Consider the following 27,675-nt stretch of genomic DNA (forward strand, 5'->3'; position numbering starts at 1 on the left):
CATTGCCAAATCATACATGCTGGTATTTAAAAACTAAACTGTCCATAAGTGTGAATTTGGCTGGTAGCCAATACAACTCTGTTGTCTGGTAAAGGTTTAAGTTCACTGGAGCCCCTTATGATGCGAGTTGCTACAGAAAATAGATAGATTGACAATATTTAAATTAAAAAAGACTTGCAAATTTATGTGTGTCAGTGCCGTTATACTGTTACACTGTATAACTATATAATTGAGATATTGTTCTAAAGGTGACAGACCAACTGAGAATGTCACATTTAATACTCACTTGCTGTTAATGTATATTTGTCTAAAATTCTCAAACTATAGAATAGAATATACCTTTATTGTCATTGTTACAAAATGGGTTAACATATTGTGACAACGAAATATAGTTGTCATATACACAATGTTTGTTTTTCTATGTATAGAACACTGCTGGCTTATAATGGTTTTTTTTTAACACATACACACGCGGTTAGATATGCCAAGCCAGAGTTGGAGGCGTGGTCAGCTTTGTGTTTTGCCAACCTCAAGCTTAGCGGTGAAAAGCCTTTCAAGCAGGATTAAGCTACTAAGTGTCAATGGATCAGTTATATAGTCCAAAGACCAGTTTGATATGATTTTTGTAGCACTCTTCAAAAAGTATAATTTCACATAATGCACTACAATTGTTAAGACTTACATGTACGCAAGTAGAAACTCTTGCTATATTTATTCTTTTCCATTATATACTATAGGGTGTTGTGCCTTGGAAGCTCTGGTAATGCCATCTGTTCCTGTTGAAATCAACACAGCGGGAGGCTCCGATGGCGCATGTTTACGACTGCAATAGTCTAGGAATCTTATGCATGCTCTTTCATTTATGAAATAAATGTATGCAGTTGTGAGTTAGCACCCTGATGATGGGTGGATTAGTTGACATATAGATGGGTTATTTGGCTTATTTCTGTTGCCAAGTCTTTGGTTATGACTACACTCTTCAGGATATCAGCATAGAAAACCATCTCCATTTCAATAATCAAGAGGACAGAGTTACACTCCTGTCAATGTTATCCGTTTCCCCCGAGAGCGACCTCAGCAGTTTCTTTTTGCCAACTCATCAATACTGACTGACCTCTTATCCAGCAGCTGTTCCCAGTCAAAAGTAACTTACAATGTGTGAATGCTAAAAAAAAAAAATGTATGTATTTTGACAGTGTTTTCCCTCAAATAACCACAGTGGCGATTAATTTCCCCCAATTAATTATTTTTCTTTCCATGTACTGTAGTTGGAAAATATTGACGGAAAAAAGCATGGCAAAAAAAAACATGACAAAAACCTTTTCTGAATACTCATGAAATATATATTATATGAAGTCTAGAAAGTACACTTCAGGAAGAAACATGCTTTTTTAGCACCAAAGCGGCATAAACGATATCATGCATCAGAATTCTGACACAAGTGTGATATCCTCAATAACTTACATTACTATGTAGAGCTGCTCTGAGAAACTATATGATTGTTGAAACAACTGTATATAACAAGTTCAAACTGATATTTGCAACTGGTACTTTTAGTGAGCAGGGTTTGCATACCAATGACCTAAAGCCTGTGGGATGGCACAGGGCAAAATGAATACATTAAAGAGAAGTAATACAAGCAAATGAATTTACCTGTTGCGATAGCTCTACTAAACTTAATTATTATATTGAATTTATCCATTCATAAACTATTATGAACATAATTCTATGCCGTTGCGAAATGTTTTACTGAGACCAAATCAAGGACATTGGCTCTTTCGTTAACCTCATTGCTCCTTTTTGAAATTATTCAAAAGATTTGAATGGTGGTTCAGGTGGACAGAAATGTCTTAAACGATTTTACATAGGTTGGTTGTTTAGTTCATGGTAGAGTACAATCTTCACTTAGAAAGGGGGGATTGAAAACCTTTTGTCTGTCACTCATATCCGTTTCCGTCCCATACTCGTTTCTTACCTTACCCTGCGCTAAAAGGATATACAATATATAGAAATTTACAGTTTCTGCTGGAAATAGGTCAGGGTCACTTAGAATTTGCTTTGGGGTTGAGTATAATGGAGAGCTTTCAGTGAAGTTTCACTGCCATTTCTGTGACCTGGCGGCTCTCCTGTCTCACTCTCCAACAAAGCTGTGCACACACATTTTACTTGCCTGTGTTGTCAGATGCAGGAAGACAGGGATGACTGGAAACGTGATCCTGCATCAATTGACTTTTGAGCGCACCACCTGCTACCGAGTTTCATTATTTGTGCGTCCCAAAGTGTGTTTGTCCAAGTCATAATCACACACTTGAATGTGTTTATATCATGGTGCTAGTAAACATGTATACACGTAAATCAACTAACATGACTTGTTCTCATCAATTGTTTTATCAGATGAAATGGTTCTGGGCTAGTATAAATGGTGAAATCGTATCCATACAGTTTGAAATATGTCCACCAAAAATATTTGTATGTAATTTTCAAAAACAATTCCAGTGCCATTAGTTGACATGCACTGTGGCTTGCACCTTATGCCTCAACCTCTTTCCTCATCCCCTTTGATGGTTATCAGAAGAGAAAGGTGTAAATTGCTGTTTAGAGCCATATCAGAAAGTCTCCCTCGTCATCTATCCTTTACCTAAATCACTTGCAGTCACTACCCTTATCCTCCATCTGAATCGTTTTTCCCTGGTATGAAAAACAGGATTTGATGATCAACAGATTGGTGGACACAACTCAGGTGACCTTCCCTCATTTCGAGTGAGCAATCTCCCCCATCACTAATGTAGCCCTCCCTTCACACATGGAAATGATGGTGAGGACAATGTTTGTGCTTGTGAAAATGGCTTTTTTGTCTCATGTGCACAGTTGTGTGTGGAGACATGTCTTTGCGCTAGCGCTAATGACTGGAGGTCTTCTGTCAGATTATCCTTTCCTTCTTGTGAGAAATAAAACAAAAACACGCTAATAATGTATGCCAGTGTGTGAAAAATCAAATGTAAGAGGTTTTTGTACGGGGTGGTAGATGATCGTGTGGAAGGAACTCATTCCATTTCTCGTAAGAACATAGTGTCAGGCCAACAGTGCATATTAACTTGAGTTGTTTACCCCTTCAGTATATAAAATTAACAGTTTCCGATATGCAGCAGGGATCATAAAAAGAATATGTTTGCGAATTAAATTACAGTTAAATAAAAGCTCATGATCATTAAAAAAATTCCTCCATCAAACTTAATGAATATGGTTACAAAAATAAAGTGAAATGTTTAACTTTCAGAAGAAATAAGTGCTATCAGAGTAGTACTGCAATTCACTCGTTTATTCTTTCTGGTCTTTTCTGCAACTGGATCTCCTGAGCCTGTGCTTTTCTTTGACCCCCAGCGCCTTCTATAGGAATGTACTTACAACACAATGTTAAAAACACAACTGGTTAATTCACTCTCCACAATTGCTTCCAGCTTGTTGTTGATGTAAGGAGCCGTGGGTAGGAAGAAACTAGGGCGCTCCCGATTTGACTTGCTCTTCCACTTTACGCTTTGCAAAGGATTCAGACTTTCTTACCCTCATTGTAAATGTAAGCTTGATAGATTTTAATAAAGTTTAGGGGAACAGGGAGTAATGAGATTTAGCTTAGGGTTAATGATTCTGAAGAAAATGAGCTCAGTCGTATTTGTCAACTGATCAATCACATTCCTAATATGCAAGGTGTGTTTTAAATCAAACTTTCTGAAACGCAGAAGTGACCCTACCGAGATTAAGCGGTGCAGATAATGGATGGTATGGCGGGGCTAAACCATGTAAGGAAAGACAAAGGAACTTCCAGGAAGAATCACTCAACACCACTACCACCTCAAACTATTTTTTTTTTCTAATTTTGGCCGAAGTTATTTGATTAAAAATGTATGCTTTTTCAATAGTCTGCGTGCTCCACTCATTATTAAAACCTTTTTGGTTTATCAACTGAAAAATGTAGGCCCAAATCCATGTACCTTTTTAGGTGTCCCGACGGATCACCACCTTATCGTGGTGGGGCACTTTGCGCGTCTCCATGACCCCTAGAGCTATGTCGGCGGGAGTCTCGTACTCCTGGTAGGGTAACCCAAGCCGAACAGGTCGAAGGGTAGAGTCCAGACTAAGAGTGATCCCAAAAGCTGGTGGCGGCACGCTTTGAGGCGGTTTCCTACAGACCTGGATCCCGTTAGCCGCCTGCAGTTGTAGAAAGATGCCAGTCGTCTAGGGTTTCCCTTGCCACTGGAACCATCTTCTTTACAATCAAGATAGTGGCGTTGGGGAAAGCGCACCCCTTACGCCACTTTAAAAAACATCATTGCGCAGGTATCCTCTTTTACCTGAGTCTCAGACCACAATCCAGGATCGGACTGTTCAAACATCAGCAGACTCACAAATAAAAGAAGATGGTCATCATCGAATCGATGGACAACCCCAACAAACCTTTTTAGGCATTTTGGCAAGCTTACACCATGTGCAGCAGATGTTCGTTGATCAATCAATTTTGGGAGATGAGTGACCAAACCAATTCCGCTTGTTAGCTGTTTCAGTGTAACAAGCAAAACATAAGCACATGGTCTGTCAGTGCAAGGTGGATCTAATTGTCAGTGTTACAGGCCAGTGACCAGTGGCTGCCTGGAAGAAAATGGGGACACGGTACTCGTGTTTATGGTTCCCCCCGGCACTCCTTTTCCAATTGGCCTTCCTTTAAACGCTTCCCTTCTCCTGTCCGTGTTCATTATCAAAACTGCCCTTCTTTCTTGCTTTACTTTTCAATGCACCCCCATGGTTTTTTTTGTAATACTGTAATCATTCAGTCCCACTTGCGTTGTGTGTATTTCTCTTTGTCTCCATTCACATTGAAGGCTAGATGTGAAAATGAAGATGGTATTAAGCCTCGCTCAGGGAGCTCTATTTTTATTTGCCATTTTAAAATGTCCCTTTGTATGTGGTAACTTGATATTTTACTGTTCACTCTCCATTACTCCTTTTTCTGTAGTTATTTTATGAAGATCTGCTCTACAGCTTCCATGCAAGCAGTGAATGGTGCAAAAAAATCCATCAGGGATAGTGGTTGTAACAGGCTTGGATGTGGTTCAAGTTTAATAGCTAAACCAAAAAGTTGTATTTCTTTACAAGTCAGGCTTATTGAGACATAACTGTCAACCAAACCCTTGCTGTTACAGTCAAGTATGCATTCCTGTACCGATATGATGGCATTGCAACCTCAATTTTTACATACGTTACGTTGTCAGAACATGTTTAATTGGGTTATGAAACTAATCAACACTGGTCTTTTTGATAGTTCGATATAAAGCTTTCAAACTTGAACGATAAACCATTAAAAGAAAAATTTGCTAATTTGCCGTGAAATTGTACACACAGAACACTGAACAGCAAAATTAGAACAAATTACAGTAAGTAAATGTATATAACTATGAATTTAAATGCATTTCATTATCAAGGCTGGCTTTAATGCTACCTTAGTCAGAAAAAAAGAATGGCAACAATTATGTGGCAGATGTTAACTAATGAAAATCAGAGGGGGATTGAACCCTGTGAATGAACAATGATGCCTCTGTGTAAACAAACACTCATATAATCGGCCATTTATCGAGCCAACGAAAACCGTCATCTTTATTTTTTCTCTAGCAATTTATCAAATAGAAATTGTGAGCATTGTACTTTTTCTTTAATGTTCTCACACAAAGCAACCATTTAAGCCATGTAAAAATATTTTGGTGAATAATCTGTTGATTGAAATGTAAAATTGGGTCTCACCTGACTTACTATTAATGTGCAGTAATATCGTTCTTTTAGGGTCTTGTCATCCGTGTGTAAATGTTGGGTTGATATATGTTGGTCTTGGCTTTTAGTTGAGTCCTTTTTTTCTATGGCACAGGTACTAAATCTGAATTTTACTGGCCATGCCGAATGCTACTCGTTAAAATATATCACTGCTAATCATTAATAACACAACACTAAACAATGCAATATCAACTTCTGACACTGGTATCACGATACTGTACCATTGCAATATTACACTGCTATACTGTCTGTAGTTGTTCATCAAAATATGGTCGCTGTCATATAAAAGTGTCAACCTCAAGTGTGCAAGCCAGTGGCAGAGAACAAGGACATGTTTGTATTATTTGATCCCTGCTTCTGCCTCTGCCACCCTATGAAAAGTGAATAGGGCCTTGTATGCAGTTTTATATTGTGTGTTCACATGGCGATGATTTTCTCAACTCTGCCGCTTCTTTTTTTAAATGGTACAACTGAGATATTCAACTGAATAAATAACCATGTCACTCCTTAGGGTTATCTTCTCATTGAGAGGTGGCGACCGTGACAGAGGAGCACATGAAGAGCGGTGTGACACCAGCATCCTGACCCAGTAACCTTGCGTTCGCACCAACCCCCTCACGCCCGGATATCCCCAGAAACGGGCGTTCGACGGAAGGAAGGAAGTGACCACTCTTCCTATAGGCATGGTAATGCAAATACACTACACTAAGTGCAGTGTTTCCCATAAAATGTGATGAAACCTTAGTAGGTGGACAGTCTAGGGGGGTTGTGGGGGCATGCCCCCCTGAAAGACAATTTTGTACATTTTAAATTCAAACGTATCGATCTGGTGCATGTTTAGAGCAGAATCAAGAAGCTAGATGTTTATGATGAATGTGTACCCTTGTAAACTATCGAATCAAAAAGTTCACAAGTTATGAAAAGCAACATTACAGCAAACAAGTCTCACCCACAAAACATGTTAAACAAGACAGGAGTTCAAAGCAAGAAAATCAGCTCACCATACAATTACACTAAAAATAACTAGTGTCGTTCTAATACCGATTCTGTACTATGTTACGGTATTGTATTGGCGAGTAAATGGGCCAAATCATGGTGATTTGGTAAATTACAGTATTAAATATCAGTATCGCTGGTTTTGTTATTGCTGCTATGACAGGATGCCAGTTCTTCGATGGTTTACAGGAGGTTAATGTAACGCACAAATTATGAGTTAAAGTTGAGGCCCGTGTCCACCAAACTGTTTTCCTGTTAGTGATATGAAGTCTGGTTTATTTTTTGGAGAACATCTTATGGCTCGGCTCACGAAAAAGAGCTGTCTCTTTCAGCTCTAATACAGCTCTTCAGGGTTTTTTGTTGTTGCTTTAACCCGTATATTAATTGGTTGGTTAATTGCATCCCTTGACTACTAGGATCCTAGGGGCACCATTTCCTATATGAATGAAATCAACAAATGTGTCATGAGACTATGTTGTAATAGTCTTTATCTTTTAACTTTAAAGTGAACTTATTTGAACTTTGAACATTTTGATGCCAAGCAACTTTGAAGTCAAGCAACACAGAATCCCTGAAAAACAAACTACATGACATGTAAATTAAAAATAATTACTTTACAGTACAACCCATAAACCTTGAAATGCAAATTTTTAATCACAAGGTCTTAACATTTGGAAAAAGTCTTACATTTGATAACCGAAAATGTAGGCATTGAAAAGTATTACATTTTGTCTATAAGTCTTAAATTTAATTTGCAAATGTCTCAGTATGTCCCAGTCTTATCTGTGCGATAGAACTAATAATTGTATAAGTAAACAAAATTATCGAACATTGTGTTGTAAAATTATTTTTCATTTTTTCCGACTATTAATCTCTAAAAATGCAATGTGTCGTTCGGAAAATGCACATTTACGCGTTTTCAAAAATGCTGCATTTCGTTGGAGCTTTATGTACCATCAGTCTCCAACACTGTCGTTGTCTGAGTAATTTTGGGATGTGAAAGTGTAGGTTTAACCAATTGTGGCTGAGTGATTCCAAGAATGAATCGGTCCCGGCTTTATCGCCTGGCTGACGTCTCGAACCCGTCACGGCAGCGCGCTGCTCAGCCACACCTGTTGGTTCCGGTTGGCTGCATTGAAATCGGAGCTGAAAATAAACATGCATAAATGCAACGCAGGATCCATTTTAACGCATGATTATTACATGCAATTGTGCACAATTCTGGAATGACTTCTGGAAAGGGAAGTTAAACATTTACAACTCTTTCACAATGTCTAAAATTGGCCAAACTATAATACACGGTTGCAGGGCTGTATACTGGTCGTTTCCAAATGGCCACTTTGGGAAACGCTTTGACATCCCTTTAGAAAAATGTGTAGAATACAAAGTTTAGTTTTTCAGATTGTGATCTAATTTGACCTGGGACCAGGTAAGGATTCATGCTATGGTCCAGCTGTTTTCCGGCTAAGATGCCCATGCTACACTCTTTTACAGTGATTGCACAGTAAAAACTTTCTACTTCTGTGTCTTCCAACTTAGATTACTCAATGTTAGAAGCATTTCCACTGATCATTTTAGTTTGGAACAAAACTTCAGTGGGTTACTTTTCAAAAGAGACCGAAATCGTCCGTATTCTCCAAACGGTTCAAAAACGGCATTCAATTAATTTTGGGTATTTCTTGAACTGGGATTTTTAGTTAATTTTACAGGAACATTAAAGGGTTAAAGTCCCCACCATTGCAGCCTCCTGCGTTTGTATGCCAGATTAGTTGCGATTTTGGGTTTAAATTTCATTGGAAGTGATCTTGAAAAGGTCTTTAATATGAATGGAAAAATCCTGAGGGAACCACGATAACAAATGTTACAAATTTGTGAAACACAGGATCCCTGAAAAACACAAAAATATGAATTAAAATATTTACAGACCTACTAAAAAAATAAATGATAAAATACCAAACAATTTAAGCCTTTTATACACTCAACAAATTTAAGGTTAAAAAAATAAATCCTTGAAAAAATGCAAAACAAACGATAATAAAAGAAACAAAATAATACAAATATCAGCTCTTCAATTGTATGAATAAACTATAGTATACATGAACTTTTTAACTATGCAAGATGAAACAACACTTAAAAACACGCAAAAATATAAATAATGTCTAAAACAAAAAAATATATAAGTAGTCTGAATATTGGCATTTAGAAAAACCAAGTGCCTACGCTTTGAGGGACTGATTTGGCTTCTTCTGTCAGTGATAGACAATGCACAATGTTTTGGGGCCATTATATAATTAAAATGAGTCAAATTAGGAACATTTTTCTGCTTTGACTTTTTTTTTTTTATATCCTTACGTTTTTTTGTCCTCAATATTAAAACTCCAGACTGGCTTTCCTCTTCCCCTGCTCTGCTCTCAAAATAGCACGGATAGACAACACAACGCATGCCGAACAATTACGTTCTTCTTTAGGAGTAAAAAATCAGCGAACGAAAGGGAAAAAAGCGTTTCCTGATTAGTGCAGAACCCTGGTCGTTTACTTAAAAGAGCTGACTCTCAGAGCCATTTCATTCTTGAACGACACTTCATAATTTTCAACTTTTTCTAATTGATTATAATGGCAGGGCCGTGTTTTTATGCTTCGTTGTAAACACCGGCAGTACGACAGCAGATTTTCTGCACTGAAAGCCCGGCGCCAATTTCACATTTGACCCAGCCGTCTAAGCACAGTGCAGGAGGGGAGGAATAAACACAGAGTACGGTTTTTAGGGGGATGACTGACCAAGAGCGCACACGGCGTTGGCAATCATTTGTATAATAATAAATCTAAAAAAATATTCTAATTATCTTTTCATTTATATGTATTCAAAAATATATTTTTTTTAAATACAAGGTTATGAGACTCTGGCGGGACCAATTCAACACTAAAGCCCCACCAAATTATTCCTATTGTATATAAAATACTGCTAACTGTAACACAGGGGATGCTAAAATCAGAATATTGCTCTACAAAACCTAAAGTGCTGTGTTTTGCAATTGAGGTGGGTTTGAGAAGTGGAGAGAGGGAGAGAAAACAAGGGATTGATTAATGGTCTCTGCCCGTGACAGAGGAAGCTTTTCCCTAAGGGGGGAGCAGAGTGGAAGATGAATTATTAAAAGGTAAAAACGGAGAAAGGTGGGTAAGGAAATATTGCAAGAGAGGGGTTTTTTTTAGGGTACAACGCTCAAAGGTGAAAGTGGGAGGGGGGTCAAGGAGAAGCCAGGATTTTGAGAGATCTAGACAGAAACGGAGATATTAACAAAGGTGCTGAGTTTAGAATTTGCAAAACAGGGCACATACTTGAGGTCGTATATTACCAAGGGTAATGAGACACACGCGACTGAAGCATGCGCACGCAGCGCCGTGATTAGTCCTGAGTTATGGTGATGCCGTAAATGATACGAGTGACCTTGGCGAGGTTGTCACCACCTAAACCGCATGATACATGAAGCATCTTCCTTAATGTCTGCTCGAAGATTTTCTATTTTTAATGAACACATGCTTTAACCTGTGGACACATATTTTTTGTGGACGTTAGTTTTTCAGTTTCGCAGATACCTTTAACAAAAATATTTTAGTCTATTCCTTTTAGTATGATGTATTTTTGTTCTTCAAAAACGCATTTGTAATTACATTTTCTTCATGTGGTATAACATAAAGAAAAACGTACATGTACTTTTTTATACGATCATTTAACATAATGAAACTCTGTCTTTGCCAGTATGTATTGGTTTTTATGGTGTTAAACAAGAAACTGGGTGCATATCTCGCTATTGTATAACGACAATCGACCATAAAGTCGGCAACATTTTCTGTACCACGGACCAATGTCTGACTTTATTCTACCAGCCCGGAACAATCATGACAGTAGTAAAATTAACAAAAATATGAATAATAAGCCCTAATCCACTGTGTAATCACCCGACAATCTATTTGACATAGGAAAAGTAATTATTTTATCTCCTTCTCAAAATATTTCTAGTCACAGGACCACGTTGTTCAACGTGTCTGTGGGTGAACTCTTTCCCATAAAGCCCCATTACCATGTTGCACCGTGAATATAAATGGTGTAATGATGAGAAACAATCTAATGCCTTTTCCTTTGTCATATACAATCTGGGTGACCCTGTGGTTAAGATATGGGCTCTCACGGAATTCCGGGTTCAATTCAAATTGCATCCAAAGCTGAGCGGATGAGATCAGCCGTATTTATCAACTCTGTCAATTATGGTCATGTGCTACCGTAAAGTTTCATTGTAACCCACGCCCAAACTTTGAATTTTTGCGTGTGTCATATACAGGGAGTGCAGAATTATTAGGCAAATTAGTATTTTGACCACATCATCCTCTTTATGCATGTTGTCTTACTCCAAGCTGTATAGGCTCGAAAGCCTACTACCAATTAAGCATATCAGGTGATGTGCATCTCTGTAATGAGAAGGGGTGTGGTCTAATGACATCAACACCCTATATCAGGTGTGCATAATTATTAGGCAACTTCCTTTCCTTTGGCAAAATGGGTCATAAGAGGGACTTGACAGGCTCTGAAAAGTCAAAAATAGTGAGATATCTTGAAGAGGGATGCAGCACTCTTAAAATTGCCAAGCTTCTGAAGCGTGATCATCGAACAATCAAGCGTTACATTCAAAATAGTCAACAGGGTCACAAGAAGCGTGTAGAAAAACCAAGGCGCAAAATAACTGCCCGTGAACTGAGAAAAGTCAAGCGTACAACTGCCAAGATGCCACTTGCCACCAGTTTTGCCATATTTCAGAGCTGCAACATCACTGGAGTGCCCAAAAGCACAAGGTGTGCAATACTCAGAGACATGGCCAAGGTAAGAAAGGCTGAAAAACGACCACCACTGAACAAGACACACAAGCTGAAACGTCAAGACTGGGCCAAGAAAAATCTCAAGACGGATTTTTCTAAGGTTTTATGGAGTGATGAAATGAGAGTGAGTCTTGATGGGCCAGATGGATGGGCCCGTGGCTGGATCGGTAAAGGGCAGAGAGCTCCAGTCCGCCTCAGACGCCAGCAAGGTGGAGGTGGGGTACTGGTATGGGCTGGTATCATCAAAGATGAGCTTGTGGGGCCTTTTCGGGTTGAGGATGGACTCAAGCTCAACTCCCAGTCCTACTGCCAGTTTCTGGAAGACACCTTCTTCAAGCAGTGGTACAGGAAGAAGTCCGCATCCTTCAAGAAAAACATGATTTTCATGCAGGACAACGCTCCATCACACGCATCCAAGTACTCCACAGCGTGGCTGGCAAGAAAGGGTCTAAAAGAAGAAAAACTAATGACATGGCCTCCTTGTTCACCTGATCTGAACCCCATAGAGAACCTGTGGTCCCTCATCAAATGTGAGATTTACAAGGAGGGAAAACAGTACACCTCTCTGAACAGTGTCTGGGAGGCTGTGGTTGCTGCTGCACGCAATGTTGATCGTGAACAGATCAAAGCACTGACAGAATCCATGGATGGCAGGCTTTTGAGTGTCCTTGCAAAGAAAGGTGGCTATATTGGTCACTGATTTGTTTTTGTTTTGTTTTTGAATGTCAGAAATGTATATTTGTGAATGTTGAGCTGTTATATTGGTTTCCCTGATGAAAATAAATAATTGAAATGGGTATACATTTGTTTTTTGTTAAGTTGCCTAATAATTATGCACAGTAATAGTCACCTGCACACACAGATATCCTCCTAAAATAGCTAAAACTAAAAAAGCCCCACTCCAACTTCCAAAATATTCAGCTTTGATATTAATGATACTTTTGGGTTCATTAAGAACATGGTTGTTGTTCAATAATAAAATTAATCCTCAAAAATACAACTTGCCTAATAATTCTGCACTCCCTGTATACACAAATAAATGTAAGCAAAAATGTCTTCTTTTTTTTTCCATTTCTGTGCGGCCCGGTGGTTGCCGACGTCTTTTTTATAGGTGACATATTGTTCAACAATCATTTCACAAATGCTAATATTTAAGTAGTACATAGCCTTTACCATCTTGCACAATTTGAGCTCAAAGTGGGTTGCTCTTTGTGTTTTTGATGATTCAGATGTTGCGTTGATATTTCTTTGTTTTTGTCATCTTATTGTGTTTTCTTCACTTACCATCCCAAATGAGAAGCACGAGAAACTTGTGTATTTCATATTCTAGCTAATAAAACACAAGGACAAGCATAATCTTAGACTCTCTCCTTTGCCAAGAATCTTTGTTTGCCCCAAAGTGCTCTGAACTGAATTGAAAATGTAAGTTAATAGGTAGCTGTAGTTTAAAGGTCAAGGCTTTAGTTTGTACTAATTTAAGAAATGTTGGCATATGCTGAACGTACAAAAAATGTGAACATGAACATCTTAAAGTCTGTTATGCACCTATGAAGAATGTGTTATAATTTAGCTCTAATATCTTAGTAAAATAGTAAAACTGATCACACGTAACTGGGGTGTTTTTTTTTTCCTTTAGATCAACACGTTTTCAAAGTAAGTCTTTGGGGATACATCTTCATAAATTATCACTACACGTCAATACATCATCAGACTTTGATAAGATACGTTGAAAAAAAACTTTTGTGCAACAGCAGATTGACTCGAAGCCTCTGCTCTAAAGGATTCCAAATTAGCATAGAGCTCTTGTGAAAAGAAAATCGATCTGTTGTTTTTATTTCCTATATTTAGCCCAGGTTTTCAATGAGTCTTATTTAGACTGCTTCTTGTCAGTTAATGGTTCTTTATTTTGTATGCACGCGTGGTAAATTGAAAGACGGTGAAAAAGAAAGCACAAGAAAAGAGCGCTCCGTCCTTCAGAGTGCACGGAATGCATTTTTAATACCATCTATCCTCGGTTGCTGAAAGCTACAAAGAAGCTACGGAATTGTTGTTTTTATCCCATTGCTTGTGCCATCGCTTTTAAGCGCATTTGGATTTGGATGGGTTTTGAAGTTTCAGCTTGTTTGTTTCTTTTTTATGTTTGAAATCCTCTATTTTATACGGGCTGTCAACCTCCTCACAACACGACTTTTGTTTTTACTGCAAACGACACCAAGTATTAAAATTCTCATCCATATCCTCGCACCTCCCTTTGCCATACGCTCTGCTGTAGTCGGTCAAGTTGATTTGCGTTTTCTTTTGGAAGATTTTCTTGCTAGTCGGCTTCCCTCCTTCCTCCTATTTGCCACAGCTCTCATTGTTTGTTCATCATAGCCTCTTATCTGAGCACTCAGTACGCTCTTGAGGCACATGACTTATTAAAGGTAAGTGCAGACGAGAAGACTCGTCGACAAATAATCATACTCCAACACAATTGGTTTTAATACAAAAGGTGATGAGACATTTGTTTAACATATTTTGAGAAATAAAACACTAAAATTAAATGGCTTTTTTTCATTACTATAACGTGCACCGGATTAAAAGGCACCTCCCCTGCCAAAAATATTCTTTTGTGATACTTTTTTCATATAAAAGGTGCGCCTGACGATAAAGTGCATGGAATCAAAACTACAATAAGGGCTACGGTTGGACAATTTGTTTTGAAAATTGCAGTATTTGTTCATTGTTTGATCAGAATATATCACTGATCATAGATGCACAACATTAGGTGCAACGGATATCAAACCTGGATCGCAATGGAGAGCGCAACGGATACTATCCACTTAGTCATCCTCACATTATTTCTGGTCACTTTACCAAAGTATTGATGTTATCATTGGGCCAGGCCGCGAGAATAGAGTCAGACACTAAACCGGTCCGCGTCCTATCGCTGACTCCCAGGCTTTACGAAGCGCGCGAGATTCTGAACTGAATGTAGGGAAATACGTTGTGGAAAGTAATCCGGTTGTTCTGAACTGAATGAAGAGCAAGGTATTGTGTGAAGTAATCCGGTCGTTCTGAAAGATATGAATATACGCATGGCTGCACGTATTCAAACGTTTGTCACTTACAATGCTTGGTTTGAGCTGAGAAAGTCTTCTCATTTCTCATTTCATATTTGGCACCATTCCTAAAAAATGTTCGATAATTAGATAAGACCTAAGGCCTTTTCAAATATTTTCTGTATCACTATTGGTCTGGTGCAAGGGTCTGTAACCTATGACGGTGTTAACCAGTGGCACGCGAGCACACAGCATAATAATAATGATTTTGTTTTAAAATGCATATTTTTCCTGAAATTTAGACATTTTCAGTTGTGGGCCGTGTTGTTAAGAGGCTTTACGGTAGCGCCCTTCCTCTTCTGCTCCGTGTGCGAGTGTGTGTCTGCACAGCGACTCGCAGAAGAGGAGAAATTCGTGTTTTGACCCAGCCACAGAAACACAGGTGCGCGATGAATGAATGAATGAATGAATGAATGATGACAGCTCCCTTAGCGAAAAAAATCTCATTCTTTGACTGACGACTGGGGACTTGTGCAAAAAATGACCATGCACTTTGTGCATTATGCCTCGAGAGCGTTGTACTCCGCACACCAAGTGTTAAACGTCATTACAAGACGAAACATGAATTCAAGGCGTAGACATTAAAACGCGCTGTGTCCAGTTACGGCAAACAAACACGGACCATAAAAACCTTTGTCACTGCCAAAAACACCACCACTGAAGCAAGTTATCACATTGCTCACTGCATACATAGCAAAGCACGGAAAAACATTTATATCTGAGACCAGCTGTTATTTCTGTTGCACTTATCTCAAGTAGCCTTCTGCCTTTGATATTTTCTGCAATAAGATTTCATTGATGATTGATATGGTAGCCGTCCATATCACTTGTTTTTGATTGTAGTTCATTGTTGCTGAATAATGGTTGATTCAGGTCGATTCTTGTGGTAAAAAGTTGAATTCATGGTTGTCTACAGGCTTCTTCACATGTTGCTCACATTCATTTTTAGTTTATTGATGAACAAGAATAGCGGAAGATAAATTGGTCAGTTATACTATTTCAATGTATATCCGTGTTGTATATTCGGACTGGTGTAAAACTACAGCTCTTTCGGATATTAAAAAAAAAAAAATGTTGTGCGAGTCATTGATCTTGGTGCGGCACACTGATTAACAAGGAAATTTGAAAGTGGCACTCCACACCGAAAAGGTTGCTGACCCCTGGTCTAGTGCATAGGATCCGGCACTCTCCTCCCCCCAAGTGATCCGGGTTTTACTCCCATTCTGTCCAAAGTCATGCAATTGTGAACAACCTGACATGTCCTTAGCTGCCTGCTGGGTATAATGCGGTGCCTTTACCTTTACTATCTTTTCTGATCCTCGTTGCCAAGATTGATATGCAATTGTGGTCAGCCATAAATTTTATCGACTGATCAATTGACCAATTGCACAAATATGGAAATTATTTTCTAATGTATTTTGCATATGTTAGGTTTTGTTGTTTTTTTTGGGTGCGTCTTATACTATGGAAAATACAGTACTAAGAAATGTATTGATGTTGTGCAACTGCAAATGCTTAATTCATTGAAATTGCTTTGTAAAATAAAATTATAAGAAAAGTCACATCTTAATCTTGATACAGTTGATAACTGAACTAAAAAACATACTTTAACTTTGTATTTTACCGTAGAAAATGTTTTTCTCCTTATGTATTTAATTGATACGTTCTTCCACACAAGAAATGTAACATTTTGCAATATGTTTGCTGTGTTGAAAACTTACAAAATGTGGGTACGTTGTCTTACCAGGCATTGAGCCTCGGGGTAAAGTGAATTGGGCAGTGATAGTGAAGTGTGAGTGGTCTAATAGCACTATGTCATAAAAGCATGCAAACGTGTTGTCAACAAACAAATGCACAGTGTGCGTCGTCGGAAGCCAGCTGGCAGCTGTTTGTGCAAACGTGGTTATCGTGGGGCGCCACTTCTTCCACTAAGCCTCTAATAGTGTTTTGCCTTTCCTACTGTAGTTTATATGTCTATAATTAAGGCATATAGCTCCTGCCTGTGTTTAGGTTTTAAGCATTACCTTTGATAGGAAAACCGTTATGGCCTCTGCAATAAATACATATACTTTTAATGTGGGTTCTGTTGTTTGAAATCTCTTTAGAAAGTTCAAAGAAGAATATTTTCTCTCCTAAGTAAGTGTTAACCATATTATTTTCTCCCACCCCGCATATCTGCTTTTATCTTTAGCAAAGCTGTTTGGGGCGGAACACATTAAGTAGGAGTGTCTGGGGGGGTGGTGGAGAGTACCTTTATGCTCGTCCCTGCATTTTCGTTTTGTTTTCATTTGTTAGCGCAGCATTGAATTGGCAAAAGTAAAGAAAGGCCTGCTTGAAGTACCGTATTTTCCGCACTATAAGGCGCACCTAAAAGTCTTGATTTTTTTTCAAAAGCTGACCATGCGCCTTATAATACAGTGCGCCTTATATATGGCTCAATATTAAATCGCAAGGTCTCGCAACTTACGCAACAGCCGCCGACTCGATTTTCCCCCGAACGTGGAGTAGTCCGCGGTGTATGTTGGGATTTATATACCGGCGTTTCATTGGCTAACCAATGTGTCAATCATCATTTGAATCGATCGCTATTGGCTAAAGTTTTTCGGAGCCTCGGATAGGCTAGAGGGCCAAAACAAACCCTGCAATTGGCCGAAAAAGGTGTCAATCATCAGTTAAATCGATCGCTATTGGCTAAAGTTATTCGGAGTCTCGGATTGGCTAGAGGGCCAAAACAATCCCTGCAATTGCCCGAAAAAGATGTGTCAATCATCCGTTAAATCGATCGCTATTGGCTGAAGTTATTCGGAGCCTCGGATAGGCTAGAGGGCCGAAACAAACCCTGCAATTGGCCGAAAAATATGACTGAATAGCAAGCCATCAAGAAACATGTTTCATTAGTCTGTATTCTTAAATATTTTACTCTCCTGGATTTACTTCACTCACGGTTGTAAGAAGACCATGATTGCGTATCATTATTGAACGTGAGAACTTAGGTGAGCTATGCGGCTTTATATTTTCCCGGTATCTTGTTTTAAAATGATCTTGATGTTGCTGTGATGAGTTAAGTGAATTAAACTCAATTCCAAATGTTTATTGTCATATGCACAGTAAAGTTGCGAGCGAAAAAGAAAATAGAAACTAAGGAATGGTTGGCATTTCTTGAATCCCAAGACTTTAACATTCCGAATGATATTTGAAATGATGCGTGACATCGTACGGACACCGCATCCGCACGTGTCTACGACACGTATTTGCTTCTTTGCAAGCTTTGGGAATGTTAAGGGGGTAATCAGTTTGACTGAATCATCTGACTGTTTTGTCGACGTTCCCATTGTAGCGCCTTATAATCCGGTGCGCCTTATCAATGGAAGATATAGGACCAAAAACTATTTTTTGGGGGTGTGCCCTATAACCCGGTGCGCCCTATAGTGCGGAAAATACGGTACATTTCAAACGCTAACCCAAAAAGGATCCTTTTACTAGTTCTACATCAGGTTTTCCTTCAGTTTTTCCAACTAGACTTTTTAAAGTGTGTGGCTTTACTATAGGAATTTTAAAACACATTTCAAATGGTAAAACTAAAAAAAATTCAGATTTTTGTTCATAAATTCCATACAGAAAACGCCCTGGAGAAAAGTAATAAATCGAATCTTAGTTTTTTACGGATTCTAAATGGATTATTTTAAGCACTGGCTGTCATCCAAGCATATTTGGTTAAAAAAACATCCCCAGGAAAATATTTTAAAGGTACTGGCCGTAACTGAAAAGTATTCTCCCCGCTTATGCCATCTTTTGACTCAAATAATTATTGCAACCTCTGTCAAGCTGCTTGTATGGCGCGTGCACGTACGGGTCTCTCTAAGACGAGCTCAAATAATCTCTTCCTTTTTTGTCTTTTTTTCGGGATTGGGTTGGCATTTGGACTGTAGGATGGAACCTCGGTTTTCGACCATAATCCGTTCCAGAACCCTGTTCGAAAACCGATTTGTTCGATCACCGAAATCATTTTTCCCATTAAAAATAATGTAAATCGTTTTAATCCGTTCCAACACCCTGAATGTTTACCTTGAATGTTTAACGTAATCATAAAGCTAACCCAGGGTAATCGTGCGTTCGCGTTATTGTAATCTTCCGTACGAAAGATTACGCTAACATGAACGTGTAAAAATAAAAAAATCAGGTCGTTTACAAGTCATTTAGCACCCGGGTCTCCACAACAAGTGGTGAGCGGTTCGATGGAAAGGGGGCTCCGTTCCAACATCCTGAATTTTGGGCTCAGTTCCAACACCCTGAATGTTTACATCGAATCATAAAGCTAACCCAGGCTAATCGTACGTCCGCGTTATCGTAATCTTCCGTACGAAAGATTACGCTAACATGAGCGTGTAAAAATAAAAAAAAAGGATAAAGAAAATAATTATGAATAGGATTTCTTACCTTTTGTGGTGGTCAGCAGAAGGCGCAGGTGGACGGTGGGGTATTCCCTAGCAAGATCAGACACTCGCACACCTCCTTCATATTTTGCTATTATTTCTTTCTTAAATGCAATAGTTGTACGCACTACTTTTCTTTTTTCACCTGTAGCAACTTTGCTGCTTGCACTGACTTTCTTCATAATTAGGGGCTAAAACACTTCGTACACCTATATTAAATGCGAAAGCAAAACTAAGCACGTCCGCAGGTGATAACAGTTGGTAACGAGGGGTTGGGGGGCGATCTACACCCGCACGCCGCTCAGCATCGCACCCTAGCGTACGCACTCACGCATTAATAATTTTTTTGACCGAACTGCGAAGCAAGAATTTCTCAATTTTTGGTCGGACTCCGATTTGTTCGAACTGAGAGGCGTTCGAAAACCGAGGTTCCACTGTATTTGAAAAAGTGCTTTTCTTACTTTAACCACTTTCGTGCCAAAAAAAAGGGGGAAAACCTCGACTCTTCTCATTGAACCAGAACACTGATGATAAAAGTAAGATAATAGAATCGCGTTGAAAAATAAACTTAATGGCTCTTTGAACTAAATTGTTTACATAATGAGAAAATGTTACATTCTAAAAATTTTAAATCCACCTTTAACCACATACCCCCCCTATAAAGACATTTTGCAGAATTTGACATGAGACTGAACATGCTCGCTTGTAGCTCAGTTGTAGGTATGTGCTTAATATCTCACTATTTGAACTAGGCAAGCATATTGCATATTGGGCTTGCATTTGTGTAGTAATCAAGTTGGGTTCAAGGGCGGTCACATCGCATTGAGTGTGTCTCCTTGTGCTTATGAGCTTAAGTGATGCCATACAAGACCTTTTTACTAGCTGCGGATGCGAAAGGGTCATGAGAGCTCTTGCAGGTGCTCCATCACACAGGACTTGATGAAATTGCTTGTTTTTAATGTTACCTTGACATCCCAACCTTTCCACTAAAACCCCCACGTGGTCTGATATATGGCACCGCCTCCCGAGTTGTTCCGCGCTGGGGCTTTCTTTAAGTGTGGTCGATTCCTGTCTCCGAGCTCTCATAACGGATGTAATTTACATAGCGATCGGAGCAGCTGGGCCTCGCCTCCACCACGGTCAAGCAGACACACAAACGTCGACACAGGCTCACAAAGTGCTTTACTGCCGCAAAAGCCCCCATTAGGGTTGGCTCATTAAGTTTGTGGCTGTTGGTTTGTTAAACAATTCTGAGATGTTTGCTCACACACATACACAAAAGTATCAAAGTGTCACAGGATTTTGTGTACAGATGAATATCATTCTGTATAACAAATACAAGTAACAATTAAAGTTTGGCTTATAAACATCACACAGCATGAAATCTTTTTGTAAAACCCAATACAAGAATATTTAGCTTATACGTTGTGGATATGTATTGATACATCTTTAAAGCCTGTGGTCGACAACCTTTTCTGTACCACGGACCGGTTTAATGTTTGACTATATTCATGTAGCCTTACCCGAAAATATTAGTAATAATAACAATTACAATAGTAATAATAATGACTAGCCCAAATCCACTGTAAAGTTGTTGATCAGTGGAAGAAAAAGTTAAAAATGATAATGGCAAAATACGGAAATGTCTGCCATCAAAATGCTAATGGAATGTACACTAAAAGGTTTGAAAATATATTTGTATCTTTTTACTCTTCTATTAATCTTCATTATCTCCATAATTAAATACCATTAATGATCGTTGCTTACCTATTAAGCAGTAGCTCAGGAGGTAGAGCGATCGTTTTGGGATTAAAGGATCCCAGTTCGAATCCCGGCTTGTCCGTGTTACATGTCGAAGTGTCCTTGGGTAAGACACTGAACCCCTAATGCCCTCAATAAGCAGGGTAGCGCCTTACATGGTTGCACAGATCACGGCCGCTATTGGGAAATGTGAAGCACAATGTAAAGCGTTTTGGGAAGTCATTGACTTGAAAAGCGCTATATAAATGCAGATCATTTCATCATTTTATTTTATTTCAAGTGGATTTTTTTTAATTGATTATGGTCACAGCTTGTCATTAGGTGGGTCCACAAGTCAGACCAGTTGAGAACCACTGATCTAGATGATATAGAAAAAGGCATTAGATTTTATCTTATACTATTTTTCCTCATTGTAACTTATCCTACAATGTTGCTTTGGCTAAACTCTTTCCCATAATGCTCCATCACAAAGGATGTACAGCGTTAGCTCCGTGAATGGAAATAGTTTGATGATTACATAAAATGTCTTTCCTTTGTTATTTACAATCCTAGTAGATAGATAGATAGATAGATAGATAGATGCTTTATTCATCCCCGTAGGGAAATTCACACTTCCAGCAGTCTACCCCGTTGTTTATTAACAGATGAACATGATGCCCTAGGGGTGCTTGTAGCGGAATGGATGACGTCACGCCAGTCCAAAAGTTCGACATCCCTGCGGCAGATGGAAAACTTTTCTTTGTGAAAATCCAGGGATACACCACCTCGTGTTAGCAAGTCCGCCTCCTCTCCGATTCCCCCCGGCTTTCGTGTCTCTGTTTAGCGGCGTTGAAGCCGGATTGCTCCGGGTGGCTACACGTTAGCGTCCGGAATGCTAAACGTGAGCCACGTTTCCGCAAAACACAGCAACTGCGCTCCCTGTGCGCTTCGATGTTTTCCACCAGCACTCGATGATCTTATTTGGTCGTGAGTTCGCATTTACCATGCTTACGGTGTTGTGGTAAATACGCTTGCATATATAGAAATAGATTTGCATACATGTCTACATTAACTTACAATACATTACTTGCTTGTGGGAAAAGGTCGGGGTGACCTCGGTTGAAGATACCGTTACCAGACGATTAGAGTTTACCTTGAAGATACCGTTGCCAGACGGCGTGCAAGGAACGGTCACGTACTCATACGGCGTACACGGGACTGGTCACGTACTCATACGTGATACAGGACCGCCTTTTGGGGTGTATCCAATCGAAGTCGCTGCTACTAGCTTTAAATACATTGTCATGTTCCTAGCTCTGTGAGATCTTTATTGACGCATCAATAAAGTGACAATCTCCCTCCGTAACGAGACTGGCTCCTGTCTATTTCTTTTATCCACTTATGAGAAGACTTTCTCTCGATTATCGGACCTCCAATTTCTACAACAACGGATGGTACCGAAGACTTATAACGCCGCTAGCCGCTTCGCTAGCTCCGGCTCCTCTTCCCCGATAGGCCCCTTCATCACGCCGGCACGAGAATTCTTCAGGGCAAGGAGTTGAAATCCCTTGAATACACGCATTTTTGTGCGCTAAAACCCATGTCCATTGGATAGAAGTAATCCATAGTGTAGTTGTCAAAACGGGAAGAAAAAACACCGAAGATAGGAGCAGACAATAAAACAATAGGGCAGCTGCTGGAAAAGGCAGCCGCTCGTGGCAGCGCCGCTTTGATGTATATATTATTGGTTAGCTGCATTATAGGTGTTGACACTGGAAACTGCCTCTACTCTATGTGTAGCACCACCTGGGGTAGAACTATCAACAGAGGGGATGGAGGTAAACATGCCCCTGCCAAAGTGAATAGGTGTGTCAAATTGTAGCCTAGTGCTTAGGATTCAGCGCTACTACCGCGATCCAGGTTTGATTCTCATGGCTCATGGCATGCAATGCTAAGCAAATGAGGTCAGCCATTTTTGTCGACTGATCAATCATTGCTCTATTATGGTTACATTCTACCGTAAAATCTTGTATACTACCATAAAATCTCTGTATAATACGCACCCAAACTTGGGTGAAAAAAATGTTTGTATTTACAGTACGTATAAGCAAAACATGAGGCACTTTTTTTTTTTTTCTTTCTTTGCGGCCCGGTACTAAATGACACATAGCCTGGTACCGGTCTGTGGCCCTGTCTTTGATGACCGCTGTTACTCCTTTATCAGCATGTACTTAAAGGGGGAATGCTTATCATCTTTAGGCAGTAAATGCTGTATTATACACACAACAGTATTTCAAGGTCTATGAAGCTAGCGATTGCCTCATAAATGACCATGTTTTTGATGATTCATGTGGTAATTTTGGTTTTATTATGATGTTGAAATTGGATTGTGAACCAAATTCCCCAATGGGATTAACTGTTTTAAATAACTCATTGCAGAGTTCATGCACCTTGGACGCTTTAATTAACTGTACAGGCTGTTGATAAACAAATGTGTGTCTGTACAAGTCACTGAAATACATCATGCCACATATCCTTGGAAAGCTGAAATTCTTCAGATTCAAGGTATGCTAACGCCAATTGTAAAATGCACTCATCACAGAAACATCACGATCAGTCTGAAAACTATAAAGCCGGCGTAGCTCACCAATTATGTCACCTGGCATTTATCCAATGAGTTGAATGTCCGCAGAAAAGGCTTATTTCTTCAAAGACAACCGAGAGATTCCAACCGTATAAAAGATTCTCTCCAAAACACATAATAATAATAATAATAATTTCCTTGTATTGTCATTCTGTGTAACAATGTACACAGAACGAAATGTCGATTGCATCTGACCCGATGCAGCCGCAGCCAAGAGAGGGCGCCGCCGACCACTTTTTAAGTCTTAGGAATGACTCGGCCGGGGCGCGAACCCGAACCTCCCAGTCTCAAAGCGGGCGCCTTACCATCTAGGCTACTGAGCTGTGATAATGCCACCAAATTAAAAAAATAAAAACAAAAAAATCAGCCTAAATATTTCTGCATTGTTGGACGTTTCTTGTTGTAATCCGTTCAATTGGCTACATAACTTCTGCTTACAGTTAAACAGACTCGGAAAATTATTCCCAATATTGCTGTTAGCTTCTGTGCTTTTGATTGACGCCACTCTCTGTCAATAGCAGGCTTTTTTTTCACAGGCCACAGCCCGCATTTGCTTTTACAGGCCTGTTTGATAAAACGCATATAGTCTCCTGTAGCTCCAAACATCTTCAGCCAGCAGTGACCGATTTGAATTATGATTGACAATTTGGTTAGGCAGTGAAATGCCCGACATAATTGTAAGCCATTTTCCGAGGGTGTATTCAAATCAAAGCTGAAAATGAATGTGAATAAATGCAACCTGAGATTCATCTTCACGCGCAATCATCCGGCGCAAGTGTTTTCAATTATTGATTGACTTTAGAAAGAGAAGTCAAACACTTACAACTCTTTCAAAATGTCTAAAAAAATAGGCCAAATTAAAATACACAGTTGCAGACTTTTTCCTGCTGTTAACTTGACGTCTCCAAATAGCGTCCAAAAAACTTTTAGAAACCTACCCTTAGAGAAATTTTTTTAGATTGTGACATTTGACAAGGTACCAGGCAAGTCTTTAAGCTATTGTCTCACCTGTTTTCCAGCTAAGATTCCCATGCTACACTCATCTGCAGGCAACATCAAGTTGCACCATAAACAGCATACAAATACAAGCAAAGGTTCATGTTTATCATTCATTTTAAATGTACCTTAACTTATCATGATTGTCCTTAATAGCCACATTCAGTAAAGAAAGACTTCTTTACTCAGGCACTTTGTGTAAACAGCACACCCACATAAAAATCTGGACAGTATTGACTCCAAATTCTTTCAAGTGGACCACAGTGAAAGATTAAGAGCAAAAAACAGCAGTTGGCAAACTATTAAAGTAGATGAAAATGCATCCTAAAACGGTATGATTGCACATTTAGAAATCTTACTGTAATACCAAATTATTTCATCGACGCAATGCCTTCCATGTATACCCTGACAGAGAAATCTGAACTGAATCCAAGGCGTAATCCAGGAATTAGACTTTGCCAAATGTTTTGTCACATTCTACCAACCCGGCTAAATAGGCTGGGTGGCTTTGCTTATTGCATAGCACTCATCCTCTATTCTGTTAATGGCTTTATCTGGCGCTCTCCATTGTAAGAGAGCGTGTCTCTGTGTGTGTGTTAAACGTGTGTGTGTGTTTGTGTTTATAAGAGTGCAGAGAATAAAGGGAAGCGTGTGTCTGTGAGATAAGCAGGACTGTTGTGGCGCTTGTCAAGAGAAGACCCTCCAATGTTGAACTGGGCCACGCACCTCAGGCTTCCTAGCACATTGTGATATTTTAAATGATAAAAAAATGAACTTTCCTTCACCGCCATGTGAGGTGCCAGATATATATTTGTTAAAAAAGGGAGGGGTTGCAAGAAAATCATGTTTTTTTTTTCATATAACCCAATTTAAAAGAATATGTTGAGGTGGGGAAGGTATCTATTACTTTAGTGTAGCAGTTGCGTCCTGTGTGTTGCAGCATATGTCGGGATAATAGATTATAATGCAGTGTAATTATGATTACAGGGTCATACATCAGCCTTTCCCCACAGAGCAAATTAACTTCTACGGTTTGTCGATTTTACTCAGAAATTAGATTAGTTACCACTTAATCGCCACATCCGAGTGCCTGCTTTAATGCCGTGACACTTGATGGGCTTAACCCATCTGATGTTGTCAAGACCTGCTGCGTAGACCTAAGAAATTGTCACAATAATATGGATTGTGGTGCAGGTCAGAAATGTGCACAAACACAAAACTATCTTTTTTTTACTATCATGCATGCTCTTGTTAGACTTTCAGAGCTTAGTAGGGTCCAGATGCTTAGTCAGACCATAGACTCATTTTATTGGGCCTTTTCACCTACACATTATTCCACTAGAGAAGTCTGGTGGTCGGAGATGGGACAGAATAGTAATTTGAATGGCTACGGGTCAAAATTGGGCTACAGGAAGTTTGGGAGGGGGTTGGGGTTGTCAAGACTATGACTTGTGTTATATGAATCCTATCTGTCACAATTTTGGGGTGAAAAACAGGTTGACTTAAATGTAGGTTGATTTTACTGATAATTGGTGGCGGGGACAATAAAAACATTGTGGCCCGCCAGGCTCGTAAAGTACACTAGGAAACCCTAAAAAAGCTAGCTATAGTTTAGTTAGTTGCGCGTGCAGGTACAAGCATTTTTTATTGGGGTAAAGGTTGGGGTTTTTAATATACTTGAATAGGTCATCTTATGTTACACCTTTAAATAATGAAAAAGAAAAAGGTGGGATGTCACTCTTTGAATCCCCCGCCCCCATTCCTCGAACATAATGTGTTCCGCCTTGAACAGCTCTGATGAAAGTAAGATAAAAGTAACACAGGGCTGTGGAAAAGAAAGCATAAGGGAAACCTTAAACGATGCACCCCACCTTTAAGCTGAAAGTAGTATAGAACAGTCAGTTTCTGCCTTTACTGGCAATTACTATGTGATTGTTTCTGAATCTTATCCACAACATTGAGTTGGGCTTCCATTTATATGCTCAATTCCCGGCTCCTCCGTGTTGTATGTTGGAGTGTCTTTGGGCAATACACTGAATCCCTAATGCCCCCAATTAGCAGGTAGGCGCCTTCCATTGCTGACTCCCTATTTGTGTGTGAGTGTGTGTGTGAATGGGTAAGTGTGAAGCACATTGTAAAGTGCTTTGGGAGGTCTTCATTGACTTGAAAAGCACTATATAAATGCAGAGCATTTACCATTTATGTAATGACTGTAAGTATATATTTCCCTTTCAGAGGTCCTTTCGTTCCTTCAGCAATGATGACCGCCATGTCATGGCGAAGCACTCCACCATCTATCCATCCTCTCACGACTTGGAGGCCGTTCAGACGCTGGTATCCAACGTAGAGCGCGCCCTCAAACATGTGTCAGACTGGCTGGATCAGACAGACTCCGAGGCACCAAGCCAACCCGAAAGCAATGCGCCTGACAACACTGAGGACGAGGAGCCTGCGGAGGAGGCCGATGGGTCCGCTGATGGCTACAGGTTGGGCTCAAGTTGTTGCCGTTTTAACGGGGAGCAAATATTTGCCAATCATAATCGCAATATTCCTTAAAGGGAGTCGAGCAGTGGCAGAGTGTTGTGCGGGGTGACGAGAATCGGCCTGGTCGCGAAGGGACTACTCATTAAAGGTGACAGGGACTTGGAGCTGGTTTTGATGTGCAGAGACAAACCCACAGAGACACTGTTGGACTCGGTCTGCCACAACTTACCCAGCCAAATAGAGGTGAGATTATTATTTTTATCAACTAAAGATGAATCTATTCTTCCAATTTTCCGAGAGAAAAAGGTTTTTGTTTTTTACATTGCAACATTACAAATTAAATTGGCACGAAATAGTCAAACAACAATACAAAGTTAATAATTTTCAAGGGGACAGCAAGTGCTCTAGAAATACAGCAAATTGGTAAATAGAAAAAATATGACATGTTTACTTCTATATAAGGGAGATATTCTTAATCATATTATATCTTTTAGATTTTGGCAGTGTTTATCAAACTTTAAGATTAAACCCAAAAAAAACACAAGTGCTGAAAAATTTGCGAGAAGCAGGTTTACACCTTTTATACTTTTTCGGG

General features: G+C 39.5%; 1 protein-coding gene across 3 annotated transcripts in view; it reads left to right on the forward strand.

Annotated features, from left to right (window-relative positions):
* Positions 1 to 27,675, forward strand: part of strbp (spermatid perinuclear RNA binding protein) — a 111,489-nt gene that overhangs the window by 39,703 nt on the left and 44,111 nt on the right. For all 3 annotated transcript variants that reach the window (XM_088320356.1, XM_088320355.1, XM_088320357.1), the window contains exons 3-5: positions 6,329 to 6,503; positions 26,832 to 27,082; positions 27,155 to 27,323. In XM_088320356.1, coding sequence (XP_088176482.1) covers positions 6,501 to 6,503; positions 26,832 to 27,082; positions 27,155 to 27,323 — 423 coding nt within the window. In that variant the 5' untranslated portion in view covers positions 6,329 to 6,500. The remainder of the gene's footprint in view (positions 1 to 6,328; positions 6,504 to 26,831; positions 27,083 to 27,154; positions 27,324 to 27,675) is intronic.

The sequence above is a fragment of the Urocampus carinirostris genome, chromosome 16 (genome assembly GCF_059441175.1).
Source record: "Urocampus carinirostris isolate Australia breed hairy pipefish chromosome 16, RoL_Ucar_1.0, whole genome shotgun sequence".
NCBI classification, from domain to species: domain Eukaryota; kingdom Metazoa; phylum Chordata; class Actinopteri; order Syngnathiformes; family Syngnathidae; genus Urocampus; species Urocampus carinirostris.